Source organism: Mustela nigripes, chromosome 2 (genome assembly GCF_022355385.1).
Source record: "Mustela nigripes isolate SB6536 chromosome 2, MUSNIG.SB6536, whole genome shotgun sequence".
In the NCBI taxonomy this organism is placed as follows: Eukaryota; Metazoa; Chordata; class Mammalia; order Carnivora; family Mustelidae; genus Mustela; species Mustela nigripes.
This window is the reverse complement of record NC_081558.1, coordinates 14,967,789-14,986,856: the sequence shown is the minus strand read 5'-3', so window position 1 is coordinate 14,986,856 and position 19,068 is coordinate 14,967,789. Positions and strand designations below refer to the sequence as shown.

Genomic DNA, 19,068 nt, shown 5'->3' with positions numbered 1-19,068 from the left:
CCCAACCTGTTCTTTTCAAAACTGCTGAGGTCACCAAAAACAAGAAAGTCCAAGAAACCGTCTCAGTCCCGAGGCGTCTAAGGAGATATGACGACTATATCCAGAACAGAATTAATATATACTTTCAGGGGCGCCTGGGTGTCTCAGTGTGTTAAGCCTCTGCCTTCGGCTCAGGTTATGATCTTTCGGTCCTGGGATCCAGCCCCGCATCGGGCTCTCTGCTTGGCGGGGAGCCTGCTTCCTCCTCTCTGTCTGCCTCTCTGCCTACTTGTGATCTCTATCAAATAAATAAATAAATAAAATCTTAAAAAAAAAAATACTTTCAAATTTCTAACACAGCAAATGAACAACAGATATTTTTCATGTAGCCATGATGGAAAAGGGGTTACACCAACACTTTCAGCAAAGGGTTTCCTATGGCAAGTGCCATTCTGAGCAAAGGCTCCCGAATGGAGTTCTTCTGACATGTCATGGCCCACATGGCTTTCCCTTGTTGCGAAAGTTGTGTTTTGAAAAGTGAGACAATTTCAAAGGACTCACCCCATAGATACCCTATAATTTATTCAATTATAAGTCAACAGAAGTCGGGGACCCTGTTCCTGTGGCCTTAAAAGCGGCAACTGGGCAGGCTCTGCAGTTACCCAATTCACAGAGAATATGGCACCACTCAGGGCAGCCTAGATACCCTGCATCTGCAGATGGGGAGGCCAAGCACAGACTTCCCTCAAAGTCAGCTGGGCGCTCCAGACTCCCAATGCCAGGACACTATCCTGTCTATCTCACATCCCATTCCCCCCCATACCTCCATTGTCCAGACAAAGGCATCTCTCCCTCCTCCCAACATGTCCACCTCCACCCTCATGTTCAGGTGTCCCACAAGCTTCTGGGCTCCACCCAGGACAGAGCATCAGCTCTCTCCTCTCCAGAGGATGCCCACGGCCTGCCTTCCCTACCTGTTCCAGACGGTGCTTATGGCCCTGCTCCAACCACCACCACTGTGGGCCTTCTCAGACCCTCTCACCAAACCCAATGTCTCCAGGGACCTGGTGCCCCTGAACACCCCAATTTCTGAACTGTGAGCTCCCTAAAATATGCTACCCATATCACTCCCACACTGCCCATGGACACTGCAAGTCCTCTTGAAGGAAGGCAATGCTGTGTGCCTGGACTGGTTGTTTTCTTTAGAGTGTGGTTGTGTTAAAGTTGCTTCCGAAAGCTACCAAGGCCCTGCACTGAGGAATTCTGCATGTCACCAGCTCTCAGTCATACTAAGACTGAAACAAAGTTTTTCAAACTGGTTATTTACATCCCAACTATTTTTAAGATTTAAGCTCTAAAAATAAGCAGTCTTAGGGGGCTTGGGACCCAGGGAAGAGGATTAGTAATGTCTGGTATGTCTCCCATCTCCACCCATCAGACACTTCCCACCTTCTCTCCCACCCCACTCCCAGGCGGGCCCCTCCTCATTGATATCTAGGCTGCTTTGCCGTAAGGAACTCAGTGTCTGTGAAGGCAACTGACCCTGCTGTCACCACCTGCCTTCCACAGGGCTCTGTGGCCATTTACCTGCCCTCTTCTTTCTCATTCTTGGACATCCTTAAGTCCCAACGGCTTTTCCTCTCACTGTGACAAACCTTACTAGACCATGCTGGGAGCTTCTGAGGCTTAAGAACGACCAACCCGATTTCAGAGCAGACAATGAACTTCACCAGGGTGGAGTAAATGGTCCCAAGCCACATGGGGATGTGAGTGGAATCAGGTTGCTGGACACCAATTTTCTTTCTCCACCACCTGCTACTCCCCTAAGACTCACAAATTATAATTCACATGGTCATTCCTCTGACAGAAAAAAAAACCAAAAAACCCCAAACAAACAAACAAAAAAACACCTTGGAAATCTCCTGCCATTAAGCCATCTCTCCTTTTTCTTCAGGGCACTTCTGCTGAGAAAAGTCTTCTCAAGGTCTGACTTCCGCTAACCCTCCCCTCCCCCCGGGAATCACACAGCAGCCCCCCTTCATCCTGGTGTTTCACCAGGGTAGGTGGCCACAAGGGACATGATGGGATCCCCCAGGCCAGTGTGCTTGCCATCCCCCACCTTTCAGGTTTGTTACGGTTCTGGTACACACACTGTTTTCAATACAGCAGAGAAATGGCTGCAAAACATAAAGCAAAGTACATGAAAGCAGCTTCAGAGCCCTCACAGACTTCACAAGTAAAACATTTATTAAAGGACCTGCTACAGCACCCAAGACACCAGTTGTAAGATGAAGAGTCTGTCATCATGTGACAAACAAAGCACTAGCAGGAAGATGTACTGAAGAGCTATCAGAAACTTCAACTGCAGATTTAGGCCAAATAATTTCAAAGAAAATGATCTGCGTAATCTATAAATCTGCTTAATTCACATGTGTGTGAAGAGTTCATGACTGCTAAAGGATGAGTGTTTACAGGTGCTTACCTCACCGACTGTACACAGCCGTCTTCTGGTTCCTGTCAGGGCAACCACATCCCCAAGAACGCAGGCACTACCCAGTGAGAAAGAGACAGACAGCCCCTTCATGACCAGAGGAAGATGTTATAAAGGCAATGGGCAGGTGGCTTCTCACCTGTTATCAGGCTGGCTTACACTAGGCCCCATGTGAGCTGGGTCTCTCTGGGAGTTAGAAAGAGGACACCCAGAGTCTGTCACTCTGATAGGCCTGCATTACCTAATGATTCTTAGAAGTACAGGTGAACCCCTCAAATTTCAATTTCAAACCTGGGATAAAGATACAGCTGAGAATAAAGGCAGGTGGACAGAAAGACAGGCTTGGGATGAGGAGCCTACAGGGAAGGGATAAAGCAGAGAATAACAAAAGAGAGGCTACAGCTAAGGCAGGGAAGGAAGCATGTAACCAGGAACAGATTTCTGAAGGAACATACCTCTTGGATCCCATGTGCTAAACATGCTAAGAAAAGCAAGCAGGCCATGGAGATTTCTAGTTGGAGCTGATGGAGCTGCTCCCTGAGACTGCCCAGCTTCTCCTGGAAGTCACCCAGCAGTAAAGACAGAGAATTAGCAAGAGAAAGCAGCAGCCAGGCCACAACAGGTGCTGGAGGGGGGCGGGGCTCCAGAGAGCCTTCCACAAGAGTGCAGGAGCCCCCAGACTCAGGCAAGTGGTCATACAGAAGGAAATAGGCTGCCATCTGAGACTTCCAAAGCTCTCACACATAAAGAGGGGGTGCATGAGTGGGGGCATCCAATCCTTGTGAGGGAGATGTCAGAGAGCCAGGGTGAGAGTCAAAACTGCACCTACCCAGGCTGTGCAAAAACCCAAGCCATCACATCCACAGCTGTGTCACATTCACCAAACTCACTCAAGAACACACATTCCAGGGACGCCTGGGTGGCTCAGTTGGTTAAGTAGCTGCCTTCGGCTCAGGTCATGATCCCAGCATCCTGGTATCGAGTCCCATATCGGGCTCCTTGTTCGGCGGGGAGCCTGCTTCTCCCTCTGCCTCTGCCTGCCATTCTGTCTGCCTGTGCTCCCTCTCTCTCTGATGAATAAATAAAATCTAAAAAAAAAAAAAGAAAGAAAGAAAAAAACATACATTCCAGCAGACAGCTGGTCAGGACAGGCACAGCTGTGATGGAGCATGGTCCTGAGAACAGAGTAGATGGGGCTGAGGTCAGTACATAGCTGGTGAGCACTCTGTTTCCATCCCCCTTCTATCACCATGGGAAAGAGGTAACAGTCACACTAGCATGCCAGAGCATGCCAGGACCTGGACCCAGACCCCTCTGTAGACCCCATGGCTAAATTTGTAAAGGATGACACCAAACTGAGAATAAAGCAGCTGAACCCCCATACCCATGAGTAAAACAGTCTGGACACTGCCGGGGTGGGGGTAGCAGTTTCTCTGAAATAATTCAACATGAACGTACTCTGTGACCCTAATTCAAACCCTAAGTATTAAGCAGATAAATGAAGGATTGATGGCCCTGCAAAGACCTGCTGGAATGATGACAGGAGCCACACTCACACCAGTCCCAAAATGCAGACTGCCCGGTGTCTATTGTCAGGTGGGTGGATACAGCGTGCATACCCGCACACGAGAAAATCAGCAAAATGCTCCATACAACAGGGATGAGTCCCAAAGCACATGGAGAGAAGCCAGAGCCCACTGAGCTCATGCATGATTCCATTTCTAGAATCCATTTCTGAGAGGAGGCACGATTATGAGAGGATGAGAGAGTATATCCCATCAAGGAGGACAGGAAATGTTTAAATGGCTACTTTTATGGTGACTACTAGGTTCTGTATCCTCCTAAGGCTTTGGACTACATAGGTGAAAAATACACTCGGAGAGGCTCTCTGCACTTTATCTCCTCACAGGGCAGGCAACTCCAGTTTTTATTCTTCCTCTCCCAAAAGGCTGCTTGTAAACAGCATCTGCTAGACAAGAACTCAACCTGTCACCTAGGGAGTCCTGTTGGGTAAGTGAAGGGATGCAGCCCTCTACCTGCAGGCCCCATTTCTATGCAGAACAGAACAAGGCCGTCCATATAAACCCATATTATAGACAACAGGCAGCTGCAACATGTTACTTTCAGATTCATTTTTGGTTTTAGAAGAACACAGGCGTTGACGTGAATGTGGGTGATGTGCCCGCACACAATACACCACTGCAGGACAACCAAGCCCCGGTGAGGTCTCTGGACACAGAAGGTGTGCCTCATTTCTTTTTTTTCCCCCTTTTTTGGTGACTAGTTTCTTTAAAGATGTGTCACCCCCATGATATCCTTGGTGACTGTCAAAGTCTCTAAAGAAAGATGGGACAGTGATTCTGTCATCAAAAACACCAACTTTAACGAAAGGGTCCTGCTTTGCAGGCCTGGTAAACAGAGGGTGCTTTCAGTGCATTTTTAGTCTGTTTGAGTTCGTAAGTGCTTTGACTTAGGGAGGTGGAAAACCAGAAAAACTCAAGTCAGGAACAGCTCTAATGGCTCAGACTACTGCCAGTAGGCCATGGACCCCTCAGTGGCAGAGAGGAGCCCCTTCTACCCAGGGGGCAGGCCCTCAGTCTGAGTGAAGCCCTGACCTGTAGCAAATCAGATGCATGATGGAAAGAGGGATGGGCAGAGCTAGGAGGGAGACATGCAGCTACCCAAAGGCCACACACCCCAACAGAAGCCAGGAAGGGAAGTCATCCAAACATCTGCCCCACATTCACTGAGGCCCACATAGCAGGCTATTGAGAAGTGGAAGCTGGCCTACTTGACTGTCCCTGCCTCACCCATGGGACCCAGGGAGCCTCAGCCCTGTTTCCGCTCAGATAAAATGAGGAAGTAGAGATGGGTCTTGCTTTGGCACCCATGGACTTCCATCCCCAATGAGCTATACCCCTTAATCTCTAGTCTTTGTCTCCAAGACCTCTGCACATTGTTTCATATTATAGTACACCAGAAAGTAGCTGTGATCACATCCTATCCTATCATTTTTTTTTAAATTAACATATAATGTGTTATTTGTTTCAGGGGTACACGTCTGTGATTCATCAGTCTTTCAGAAACTGTCACAATGTGGGTCACAGAGTCAGCCTAGTCCTGGCCTATTAACAATCCAGGAAGGGCCGATGTCTCAGAAAAAGGCATATACATACACGTTTTCAGTAAAGCATGCGGGTGGCTGTTGATGAAGCCCACACCCCACAAAGGCCCAGACTGACAAGACACCCAGTCCTCACCTTTCAGGTGCAGAGCCTCTAAAGAAAAGGCTCATGTTTTATTAAGTTAAATGCTCCTCCACCCGAAAGTGGGGGTAGGGGGAGTTTTTCTCACCTGTGCATAGCCCAGATTATTTCTAAAGATCAGCAACTTCTGAAAGAAAGAGACTCTCTATAGGAAAGTATAGGAGTAGAATCTATTTATCACAGAAACAAAATAGAGTACCCAACATAGATTCCTCTGCCTGCCCCAACTCCAGCCTCTTCCAACAATCCTGATTTGGGGTGGGGTAGGAGGAGGGCAAGCATGTGTCCATGACCTTTGGGTTGGTCTCACAAGACCAGTAGGCTCAAGTTCCACCTTTGTGGATTTTTGTTTTACTATGAGCACGTTTATGGATGCCAGAAAAAAAACCCAAACTATTTTAAGCTCATTAATTTTTTTAAATGTCCATATTGAAGTATAATTTACATACCCCTAAAATTCATTCACTGTAGTATAGTTCAATGATTTTTAATAAACTTAAGAGTTGTACAATCTCTACCACAATCTAATTTTAGAATACTTTCACCACCCCCCAAAAGTTCCCTTGTGCCCATGAGATGTTAATCACTGCTCCCACCCACCCCCATCCCCAGGCAACTACCGGTCACTGACTTTATAATAAGTTTGTTTTGGATATTCCCCATAGATGAAATTATACAACATGCAGTCTCTGGGTCTGTTGTCTCCCCACCAGCATGGGGAGTCTGAGGTTAATCCAAGCTGCTGCACAAATTGGGAGTTCATTTTTAGATTTCTCAATAGTAATCCACTGCATGGTTATAGCAAGTTTTTTTTTTTTTTTTAAGATTTTATTTATTTATTTGACAGACAGAAATCACAAGTAGGCAGAGAAATAGGCAGAGGGAGAGGGAGAAGCAGACTCCCCACTGAGCAGAGAGCCTGATGTGGGGCTCGATCCCAGGACCCTGGGAATCATGACCTGAGCTGAAGGCAGAGGCTTTAACCCTCTGAGCCACCCAGGCGCCCCTATAGCATGTTTTATCTATCTTTGCCTGGCTATCTGGATTGTTTCCATCTTTCAGTTATTATGAATTACGCTGTGAACACCCACGTACCTGTCTTTGTGTAGACACACGTTTTTATCATTTCTCTTGAGTATGTTCCTTGGATAGAAAGCAGGGTCTGTGTTAAGTTCATGTGTAACTTTGTAAGAAACCGCTGAATGTTATGCCATTTTACATTTCCACTAGCAAAGTATGAGGGTTCCACCTTCTCCACATCACCAACACTTGTTATTGTGGGTTTTTTTTTCTTTAAAAAAACAAAAACAAAAACAAAACCATCCCTGAGAGTTGCTTAATGGTCCAGCCTTTGGTCTACCCTGGAGAATGTTCCATGAGCATGTATAAAGATGTATTCTGTTTTCTGTAGTCACTGGTGCTCTATAGATTCCTGTTAGGCCAAATGGATCAACAATGTTCTCTGAGTCTTCTAGAACCTTAACAATTTTCTATTTAGTTGCTCTACCAATTAAGAGTGGAATACTGAATTCTCTAACAATAATTGATAAAATGTGATTTCTACTACCTTATCAGTTTATGTCTCAGGTATTTTGGGGTTCTATTCTTAGGTTGATATAAACTTATGACTGGTATGTCTGTCTCCCTGCTAAATAATTATAAAATGTCGCTCTTTGGCTCTAGTACTATTTTTTGGTCTTATAGTTAATTTCATCTGACATTGGTAACAGTCACTCTAGCTTTCCTATGGTTACTTATAGTATAGCTTTTCCTATTATTTTACCAAAGGATAAAGCATCCTTAAAACTAGTAAGTGTCTTTTATAGACAATATACAATTAAGTGGGATCTTGCTTTTTTTTTTTATATAGTCTGATAACCTCTGCCTTGATAACTGGGGTTTTTAGACCCCTCACATTTAAAACAGTAATTCATCTGATTGGATTTATATGTGTTAATGTGTCATTTTGCTAGTTGTGTTGTACATACATTCCTTTTTTGTTGTTCCTCATTGACAGTCTGCTTTTGTGTTATACATTTCTTAGTATACAACTAAATTCTTCTGATTTTTTAAACTGTATTTTAAAGTTATTCTTAATAGTTGCCCTAGAGATTACAATGATCATCTTATTAATTAACCACAATCTGCGTCAAATTAATATTAACTTGATTCCAGTAAAATGTAGAAAAATTTTACCCCAATGGAGCTCCATTTCATTCCTCCTGTTTTGTACTATTATTCTCTGACATATCTGTCACCATTATAAACACAACAGACTTTGGTATGCTTTGGTCAATTTCCACAGAGATGAAATGGTTATTTTGGTCTATTCTATGACCAATGTTAGTTACAGTTAACACTTTACATAGTGTTATGTGTTTTAAGAAGAAATAAGAATAAAGTTTCTTATGTTAGCCCACACATTTACCATTTCTAGTGCTCTTTTCTTCCTGGGAACCTAAGTTACCAACATGTCATTTTCTTTCAGCCTGAAGAACTGGCAGGTCTGCCAGTGGTGGATTCTTTCGGACTATACCTGAAAATGTCTTTTTTGCCTTCATTTCTGAAGGAGTTCTGCTGGACACAGAATTCCAGGTTGACAGTTTTCTTCCTTGAGCGCTCATGAATACCATTCAGCTTTTATCTTGGGCGAGAAGCCAGCTGTTGTTAATCATATGAATGCTCCCCTGTATGTAATAAGCCCCTTTTCTCTTGCTACTTTTAAAGATTTTCTTTTTCTCTGGCTTGTAACATCTTGACTATCTATAATGTGTCTAGGTACAGATCACTTTGTGTTTCCGCTACTTGAGGTCTGTTGAACTTTTTGAATGAGAGCAGGCAGGAATTCTCCTCACGTATGTTCTTGAACATTATTTCTTCAGTTTTTGTCTTGCCCCAACCATGACTGCAATCCTGGGCTAACAGAGTCATTGTCCTTCCCCATTTCCCACCTCTAAGACTGTCACTCCAACCAATAAGGCCAAGGTTTCAGGGCTACTGTCCACAGCTCTCCTAAATCGAATGAGCCCCTTCTCAATCCTGCAAAGGGGCTGATCTTCATAGCCTGCACCTGCCAGGCAGAAGTTCCCTACCAGGAGAACTGGGGAGAGGGAATGGAAAGAGCCCCAGGCTAAATCCTCACACATATTCTCACTATTCTTACCCAAAATTCAGTAGTTCCTTAAGCACAAACACTTCTCAGATCATTATATGCCTCGGATCAATTTCCAAAGTGTTGAAATGATTGACATTTTTGGGCTTATTTCGTCCTGTTTTATAGTTGAGGGGGGTGAAAATCTCTCCTCAATCAATTGTTGCTGGAAATTACCCTCCAGCTTTGATTTACTTTGAAAATAAAATACACACAAACTGGGAGCCTAAAACAGAAAAGCTGCCAGAGATGGAGAGGGGAACTGTTGAGAGGGAAAGAACTGATTTTACCCTTTGGTCTTCCTATGTATGCTACACATCACACCAATGTAGTAAAAAAAAAGTTTTATCTTGGTGATTTTAATTCATCAGCCACTTCCTTAAAGAAAATTCTCTCTCCTAGAAGCTACCAGAAACTCCCTTTAGTCTTCAACATGTCCAATTTGAGTCATAAGATAGCCTGAGGGGCGCCTAGATGTCTCAGTAGGTTAAATGTCTGCCTTCTGCTCAGGTCATGACCCTGGGGCCCTGGGATCAAACCCCAAGTCTACTTCTCCCTCTCCCTCTGACCCTCCCCCCACTCATGCTTTCATTTGCATGCACTCTAACTCAAATGAATTTTTTAAATCTTAAAAAAAAAAAAAAAAAAAGAACAGAACAGTGTGAAAGAAAACGAGGCAGTTGTGAAACAAAGCCAAAGAGAAATTCTATACACAGAATACCATGCAGCAATGAAAATGAATTAACTACCGCTAAACTCAATGTAGATAAATCTCACAAACAGTTGAATGAAAGCAAGCAAAGGGTACAGACTGTGTAATACCATTATGTATTATGCAAAACCAGGAAAAACTAACCTATGCTATTAGAAGCCAAGAAACTGGTTACCCTTGTGGTGGTGACAATAAGCAGGCGTAAGGGGGTTTCAAGGCTGTTTCTTGAATCAAGCTGTAAGGATGTGTTCACATTTGGGTAAATGTTATCAAGTAGCACCCTTCAGTATGTGTCCTCTATCTCAATTTAAAGAAAAAATGAAATTCTCTCAGAACCATCTAAAATTGCTTGTTAGTTTTACAAGATTCAGTGAACCTGAAGCTGAAGAGCTTCAACCCACTTAAACTATGGTTAGTACAGCTATGCCTTTTGATCTGCCCAATGTGGGATTTCACACTAACCTGAGAACCAATGGAACAACCACACCATGATACAGGGAGGTTCCTAAAGGGATGTTCTCAAACCAGATGCACTCAACAAGGAAGGATTCAAAGACCACCTGTTTCTAACACAGAAGCTGGGGCCACGCACTCCAGAACAGGTACGTTTTAGAATAGTTGTAGGATATACCTAATCCTATGATTTTTGTCAAAACTCACAACTGTACTTCTTAAATAAATTAAACAGAATATTCTATGTCGAAACTCAGGGACATACTAGCTCTACATGTAGACCACCTTATTTTGAGTGTAGACTTTAGGACAGTTGTCACCAATACTTCCCACACTAGGACCAATTCTGGGTACCTGTCACCCAATAACCAGCAAGGCAGAGACTATCACCTATTTTACTAACGAAGAAACAAAAAGACCATCTGCTCAAGATCAGTCAGGGAATATAATGTGACCCCAACTCTGCCTACCAGCCACCAGAGCCAAACTCTTTCCACTCTCTTACTGCTCCATGAGTGCCCTGGGGAGTCTCTAGTCCTGTAGGATCACCCCTGCCCTGTGTGCCTGGGTTAATCTCTGATCCCTGCTCCCTTGTTTCCTTTGTGTCATAAGGATATTATCCCCACCAACCTCAAAAACACCAAACTGTCCAAGTAACGTTGGGTTGGAAGTCAATAGGCATAATGGGGAAAGTCTGGAAGCAAGAGGCCCAAAGGCCAAATGTAGCCCCAGGCTTTGTCAACAGAAAGATGTGGTAATCTCTCCCTCATAATCTGCTGGGTTGCCTTGCAGAGAACAAGGTGATTACAGGAAAAAATGCACACCAGGAGCCCAGACGCAAGAAGAACCCAGCAGATCTTCACAGGCAGGGGCTCTTCCTCCTCCTCAGCTACCTGAGACAGCACCTGAAACACTAAGGACCAAGTCAGATGGAAGGAAAGAAAGCCCAGACTTAACGATTTTATTTCTGAAGCTTTCAAAGAGGCCTCTGGTTTCAGAACAGGGAGAGCAAAAAGCAGAGCCAGACAGAAAAAGGCCTTTTGGGGTAGTAGAAAAAGAAAGTACCCCCCAATCCACTTTGAATGCTTTCCCCATAGAAAAGGTTGGATTCTCCCATTTATCTCAGAGAGGTTAAGAATTGTAAAACCTGGGGCACCTGGGTGGCTCAGTGGGTTGAAGCCTCTGCCTTTGGCTTGGGTCATGATCCCAGGGTCCTGGGATTGAGCCCCGAGTCGGGCTCTCTGCTTGGCAGGGAGCCCGCTTCCTCCTCTCTCTCTCTCTGCCTACTTATGATCTCTGTCTGTCAAATAAATAAAATCTTAAAAAAAAAAAAAGAATTGTAAAAGCTGAGAAATGTCAGGCCAAATGACCTCTGAAATCTGTAGGATTCTGAAAATCTGGCCTCCAAAATGAATTTAACATGAAGACTGCAGGGCAGAATCATCCCTGTGTGAGTTAATCAACAATCATGCTCCCAACTTCCCTGGCTCTGCACCTGCTACCCTAACCCCCACCCAGGGCAAACAGACTTGGAAAGGAGTCTGTAGGGGAGGACCAGGGAGTTGGTGAGGGAGGACCAGGAGGGCCACACACCAGTTGTGGCATATCTGGTTCAAAAGACATCTAGGTGTGAACATTCTAGAGAGAATGGTTCTCTCATCAGACCTCCGAGGGGAGCAGTAACAGTAGATGCCAGGCCCAGACCTCTCTTTACAAGAAAATAATGTTGCTGAGTGAAGAAATTGGTGGGGGGCAGGGGGTATGACAGGAACAACATTGAGTCTTAATTCTTCCAAGTTTTCTCCTTAAGAACCTCACAAAACTGAGGATCAGTAAAGTTACTCTTGAAGTAATCAGTACTAAGGAGAAATCAAAACACACACCACAGTAGACTTGAACAGAATGATCTCCTCCCTCATAATGGGCTGGCTATAAGGAGTGATGGCACAAGTACAAGGTATCCCTGAGGTGGACTCCAGACTCTGCCCCCAGCCCAGTGACCCAGAAGAAGCTTAGAACCCCTGCTCTCCTGAACCCCAAATCTACAAAGCAAGGAGATATATTCAAATTAAAAACTCTTGAGCTTTCCCACAAATCAAAAGCATCAGTTGAACAGACAAGAAGTAGGAGTTTAGTTAAGACTTGCTGCCTTACAAGGGAGCTGATGGAGAATACTATCCCTCCTCTTTTGAAAACCACACCCTCTGTCACTGATATCCAGGCCCCAGTGGGGAGGTCTGTCCAGGACAGCACAGCGATGCCAGGACTAGAACCCACAGCCATTTCCACAACTCACCCAAAGTTGCTTCCTGAAGACCTGAAGGGAAGCCTCATCCCCATCTCCTCACCACCTCTTCACACCCAGGAGACCTGGTTCCAGGTCCCTCCTGCTCACCTGTATGAGGTACGCATGTCCACGGGCCCGTCACCCGCCTGCCCTTCGCATCTGCCCACAGTCGGCACCTCTGCCCCCCTCAGCAACCCTTGGGCTGGGCCTGCTCCTGGCTCAGGCGTCACTCTCATGTCTCCGTCAGTGTTTAAATCTGAAGACAACAATCCTCTCTCCATTTTTATTTTCTTGCTCTCCACATCATCCTCCGCTGGGTCCCGTTCAAGCGCTCGTTTCTGACTCCGTGTTCGGCATGCTTCTTCAGTCATTCTGAACTTTGGGAGAAGGAGAAAACACGACATTTAAACTTGGCACAACCAAGTTGCTACCTTCTTAGAAACTTTTTCAGAGTGTCAGCTTGGAGAGTTTTCCTTGCCACATGCTGTTAGCGGAAGTAGGCACAACAAATCCAGGAACCCACAAAGTATGCCCAAGACCTTTCTTCACTGCCTGGGGAAGGCTAGGAAGGATCAGTGGAGCATCTGGGGAGTTGAGACCTTTGGGGACCTGGACAAGAACAATGGAAAGTGGCTCCTTATCAGAAGGAGGGGGAATCCTCTGTGCTCCAGACTCAAAAACAAACAGAGGCAAACTGTTCTAGGTCTGAACTCCCTGCATTTGGGATTCTGAGTACCTGCCCTGGATTGGAGGTGTCTGTAATCTGGCAAAGGGAAATCACACTGTCCCAGGAGCAGGGTCAATGCCATGTCCAGCCTAGCGCTGCCTCAGGTTGACCCTTTTTCTCTCTTTTAGTGAGGGACAGGCTCCTCATTCTCCTCATTCCCTGCTCACCTCTGGGGGTGAGAGGTGGGGGTCACGTTTAACCCTTTGACTGCCAGCAAGGTAAACTTTGAGTGGAGTAAGAACTGGCTCGTCACTGTGCCAGCACCCTGTACCTGCAGTACACACATATCTTGATTTAAAGAAAAGAAGAAAAAAAAAAAAGCTGAGTCAGTTTTTGATCCCATGACATCACTGGGCTCCACATGACCCTTCCCAGGATTCAGTCTGAGAGACAAAGCACTTTCCAGAAAACCAGTCTGAACCGGTTCCAGACAACAAGCTGAAGTGTTGTTAACCCTCACGGAGACAGGACAGAGGACAGCACAGTGATGTCTGTCTGCAGGGAGGCTGCTGGCATTCCACAACAGAGTCTGGGACACAGGCACTCGCTCTTAAAGGAGCCACTCCGAGCCCAGCCTTGATGTCCCAACAAGGCAGGACACAGGAAATAAAACTGCAACAAGAGTTCAGTCAATCTTAAAAGCCAAGCCAGAGTTCGTGAGAGGACAAAAAAGAATTTAGCTGCCAGGCTCTAATAGAATTCCCAAAGTGCCAGTTCTACACAGGATAGTAGGCATCCAGTCTACCAACATGGGGCCCATGGAGGAATACACCATGGGCTCAGAGAATCTCAGTTCATACCTGTGGTGTACCTACACTGAAGGCACCTGTGTCCACAGGCACAGGCTCTGTCTGTGTCCACAGGCAGGGCACCTGGCACCTCAGTTTCCTCACCAGTGAATACCCTGGGAGGCCTATCCTGGACAGAGCCAGTCATTCCCAGTCCCAGAGCCCACCTTCTGGGAGGCTGGGGGCAACACAGAGTAATGAGGGGGCCACTTCATCATACATGGGATACCCTCCTGAGATTATTCACTCACAATCTTCTTTAGGAGCCAATTCCACAAATGAGCAGTAGTAGTGCAGGGCCTTTCCTCAAGGGCCCCTTCGGTTGGACTTAGAGTGAAAGGAATGAAACAGACAGCTGCCTCATGCTGCTGGCTCAGGAGGCAGAATGGCCCATATACACACATCAGGCCAGTGTGGCCTGGCCAGGCACTCAGATATCTGCTACTACAGGCAGGACAAATGAGTCCAAATGAGCAAGTCTCCTAGTGGTCATGTCACCCCTAGGGTGCTCCACCCATGTTGAAGGAACGTGGGGCTTGAGAACTCAGAGCTCAAGGGCACAGGATATCAACAAGACCTTCATCTGCCGCCAACCCCTGCTGGCATCCTACCCGTGCCTGCCACCAACCCCGTACCAACTGCTCAGTCCCAGTCACACTCCCCCAAATATCCCCCCATCCTCTCCTCCCATTCTGTGTGTGGATATGGTCTCCTAACTGCTCGGAGAAAGCAAGGATACCCCCCATGTCCCTCTTAGCCTAAAACTCTATGGCTTCTGTCCTCCTTCTTTTTTTAAATGTTATTTACTTGACAGACAGAGAAGAGAGAGAGAGAGAGGGAACACAAGCAGGGGGAGTAGGAGAGGGAGAAGAAGGCTTCCCGCCAAGTGGGGAGCCCAAGGCAGGGCTTGATCTCAGGACCCTGGGATCATAACCTAAACCAAGGGCAGATGCTTAAGACTGAACCACCGAGGCGTCCCTGGCTTCTGTCCTCTGATATGCCTTTACAACAAACCCAGTCAGCCCGCTCACTGAGTCTATCAGCCCTGTCTCTGTGAGACTGCAGATAAGTCACTGTCCTGAGTGTCAGTCACCCTCCCCTCCCTCACTGTGGGCACATGGGTCATCTTTCCTTGGGGACGGCCTAAAACAGGAGCCCCTTGAACATTTGGGAATTAGACAAGAGGAACAATTTCAGTAGCTGCCTTGGACAGCAGGTAGCTGCGCTCCCCAGACCAGAAAGGAGCCGATCAAGATCAAACAGGAGAGGACTGGAGACAGAACCAGAAAAAAGGGAAAGAGGGTCCCCACTAGTCAGAAGAAATTCTGCCCCTAAGGGAGAAGCTCCTAGTCTGGCCCGGTACCCACTGAAGGAGAAGCGGGACTACAGTCAATGTGGAGGATGCCCTCCCCAATCTTGTACTCAAACTCCCTCATGCTTCCCCACTCTGCCTCTGCTTCAGCCTGGTACCCTCACCCACCCACTCACCCTGCCGGCCAGCACAGTCTCTGGCCTTGTAAATTCCAGGTTCCAATCCATGAAACTCATCTAAACCCAGACCCTACGTGAAGTCTTTCCTCTCAACTGCCCACACAGATAAGGGGAGAGGGGGAACCAAACCAGACTGCTGTGTGCCAAGTCACCAGACTACCAAGGTAGTGCCCAGGTGACCTCACTTCATTGTCACTGGTGTAAAACAAGAAATGGCAAAGGGCCAGAGCAGAGCCTCACACCCACAGGGCTGCTCCTTCCGGCCCTAGTGACCACCCTGGGTCATAAGATCCTCCACAGCACCCCAGTTTGGGTAGTTGATTAGGGTTGCCAGCAGAAGACCCGCAACATAGCCTTTTTACGCTGTGTGTGCCTCTGAAGCTGAGGGGCTAGAACTCTGCCAACCCTAAGCCCAGAACTAACAGCCATCCTGACAGTGCACACATGCCCTGCCCCTCTAGCTCTGGTGGGGGATTCTTGGGAGGGGGGCTGCTGCATGCCTCCCATACCAAAAGAAGGACCAGCATAGCTGGAGGGGGTACGGGGTGGGGATGGGGCCGAACACTGCACAGAGTGCCTCCAGCTCTGCACCCCACCCCCTGTCCTGCCTTAGGTGGAGCCTGTTCCACACAAGGTGGCTGTCTTAGAGGCCACAAAGGGCACGTGCTCCTGGGGACAGCAGGTGCTGGTAAACAGCAGCTTCTCCCTCCTCGCAGCATGAAGGACCAGTGGTGCCCACCCCCCTCCCCATGCCTGCCGCACTTAGGGCTAGCACCCACCACCTGCAGGCATGAACCCAGGATCGGCCACAAACCTACAGGGAAGAAACCAGCCTTGAGGAATGAAGCATGATTTATGATCTCTGCAAAAAACAGTGAGGAGGTACATTAGAATACATTCTAAAGAGCAGGTGAAGAGGCTGGATTAGTGTGATAGCAAATTAGGATCTGCTTCACATCCCTGGCCAGTAAGGGTAGAATGAAGGGAAAGACAACAGAGTTTCTACCACAGGCCCATTCAGGAACGGCCAGCCCACAAACAGCAGCTCCCTCTTACTGAAGGGGGACCCCATGCAGGTAGGGGAATATCCTGACAGCAGCTCGCCCACTGTAAAGCTGAGGCCCCCAGGTCTGCAAAAGGCCGCTGCCTAAGGCACAGGATGCTACCCAGAAAGCAAGGCTAAAACACAAGTGGCCTCAGCCCCTCGCAGAGCCTGCTCTAATACATCCTCAGACAGGGATGGGGGGCAGAGAGGTGGCAGGATGAAACCCAGATCTTCCTCACCCCAAGAAAGAGGTTGTAGCTACACTAGAGGCTACACAGGTATACTTACAAAAGCAACCCCAGAACAAAGGGGCCATGAAATCACAGGTGAAATGATGATATGGGGCTTTGGGTCAGTGCAAACTGTAATTGCCTCTACCAAAGGCTACTTTATTTATTTATTTTTTTGGAAAATGCTTTGACAATATATTTTTCCATTTTTTAATTTTTTATTGTTTTTAAGATTTTATTTATTTATTTGACAGATAGAGATCGCAAGTAGGCAGAGAGAAGGGGAAGCAGGCTCCCCACTGAGCAGAGAGCCCGATGTGGGGCTCGATCCCAGGACCCCAGGACCATGACCTGAGCTGAAGGCAGAGGCTTAACCCACTGAGCCACCCAGGCGCCCCAAGGCTACTTTATTTTAAAGATTTTATTTAATTAATTTATTTATTTGAGAGACAGAGAGAGAGAATGCACATGCAAGTTGGGGGGAGAATCCCAAGCAGACTCCACATGAGCATGGAGCCTAACATGAGGCTTGAGCCCACAACCCCTAGATCATGACCTGAGCCAATCAGAGTCAATCAAGAGTCACCTGTCTAGCCAACTGAGCCAACACCTACTTTATTTTAGTAAAATCCCACTGTCTCACTGATCTGAGAACCTCAGAGGAGAAAAACCTATTCTCAAACAACTCCAAAGGGGTGAATGATGTAGGAACCAGAATTTTTAAACCAAACTAAGGAGACCAATGAAAGCACCTGGCACAAGTTGAGCACATAACACCAGTAAATGTCTCCTGACAATTAAAAAAAAAAAAAAAAAGTAAACAAACACAAGTCATGGAGCTATAACCCTAAGGCATTATCATTCTGTACTTGGAAATATTTATACTATACAGTTACTAACACACCAGCAGGAATACTACCAGTAACACTCCTGTTTCAGGCATGAGAAAAGTGCTTAGCGATACATGCTTAGGAAAAGTGACCAGGCTGAGGCTCTAAAAGGTGGACCTGGGGTGCTCCTTCCAGAGCTGAGAGAAGAGCATGAGGAGGTGGGGGAAAGAGGGTACTGAGTGTGGACTACCCTCAGGGAGAGCATGGACAGGTTGGGGGGTGGGTATCCAATTTATTGTAAAGGATCATCTGGCTGATCTGGGGACAGACTAGAGCAGAGGTGGTGGGGGAAAAAGTCTTGGGTGGCTTCTGTATTTTATGGATCAGGATGAGAAGGAGACTAAGCAGTGGGGAGACACAGCCAAACACTTAGGATACTTTAGAGGATATGGACAACACAACATGCCCCAGCTGGATAGGAGGCAAGAAAGGAGTGCTTTGGGAACCTGGATGGCTCAGTTGGTTAAGTGACTGCCCTCAGCTCAGGTCATGATCCTGGAGTCCTGGGATCGAATCCTACATCAGGCTCCCTGCTTGGCAGGGAGTCTGCTTCTCCCTCTGAACCACCCTCCTCTCATGCACTCTCTCAAATAAATAAATAAAATCTTAAAAAAAAAAAAAAGAAAAGAAAGAAAGAAAGGACTGCTTTGTTTTTGCCTGAGCAACTGGAAAGATGGAATTATTTTCTGAAATGGGGAGAGAGCAGATCTGAGAGAAGGCTGGGACTAGGGTAGTTTGGACATGCTGAGCATGGGTCTACCAGAGCCACAGAGGGAGGCTGAGGAGTGTCTGCTGACAGATAGAGGCCTACACATGGGCTAGCCAACTATCCTCAGTAGCACAGGGCCCCCTTTCCTGTCAGGAAGGAAGAAACGCCTGTGATGCATCCAATGCCAAGCTGGGTAACAAGATCCAGACACTGGCCTCACTTGGCACAAGCCAATCTCCTCACTCAACATATAGGCCCTGCTGTGTGGCAGCTCTATCAGGACTCAGCCGGGCACCCACCAAAAGAGTGCCTCCGAGCAGATGCAAAGTGCAGGTGGATGTTTGTGCCCTGGTGATCCTGAGGCTGGGGCTGTGATGCCCCCCTGCATGGCCTCCCCCTTGTCTCCTGCCTCAACCCAGGAATCCCATCCACTCTCCCGAACAGCCTGAGGAAGCTCGGGAAAGAAGATGAGTCTCAGACCTGTACACCCTCTACTCACCCTCTGGAGGCTTCCCACATTCTTGAGAGTCAAACCCAAGACCCGAGGAGGGGCCAGGGAAAAGAACAGCTAAGCTGTATTTTGATGCCAGCAGCCTCTGGCTGACAAGCACGTCTTCCCTTCCAGAACAGAGGCCTCCCTCTGTTTGAGTCCTGAGCCACTCTTTGATATATCTCTCTGAGCAACAGCAACAGGGATGAAGTGGCTGTGTTCTGGAAGGAACTCATACTAAAGAGTTCAAATTTTAAACATCATACTCAAGTTTTAAACATCAAACCCTATTAAGGTTGAGTATAAGGGATACAATTTAACTTGGGATCTAGAAGGATGATTCCAACAGTCGGCCTCTA

General features: G+C 46.8%; 1 protein-coding gene across 4 annotated transcripts in view; it reads right to left on the bottom strand.

Annotated features, from left to right (window-relative positions):
* Positions 1–19,068, bottom strand: part of GATAD2A (GATA zinc finger domain containing 2A) — a 107,054-nt gene that overhangs the window by 27,709 nt on the left and 60,277 nt on the right. For 3 of the 4 annotated variants that reach the window (XM_059389514.1, XM_059389517.1, XM_059389515.1), the window contains exon 3: positions 12,448–12,716. In XM_059389514.1, the coding sequence (XP_059245497.1) occupies positions 12,448–12,716 (269 nt within the window). The remainder of the gene's footprint in view (positions 1–12,447; positions 12,717–19,068) is intronic. The other variant, XM_059389516.1, reaches the window with a different exon arrangement.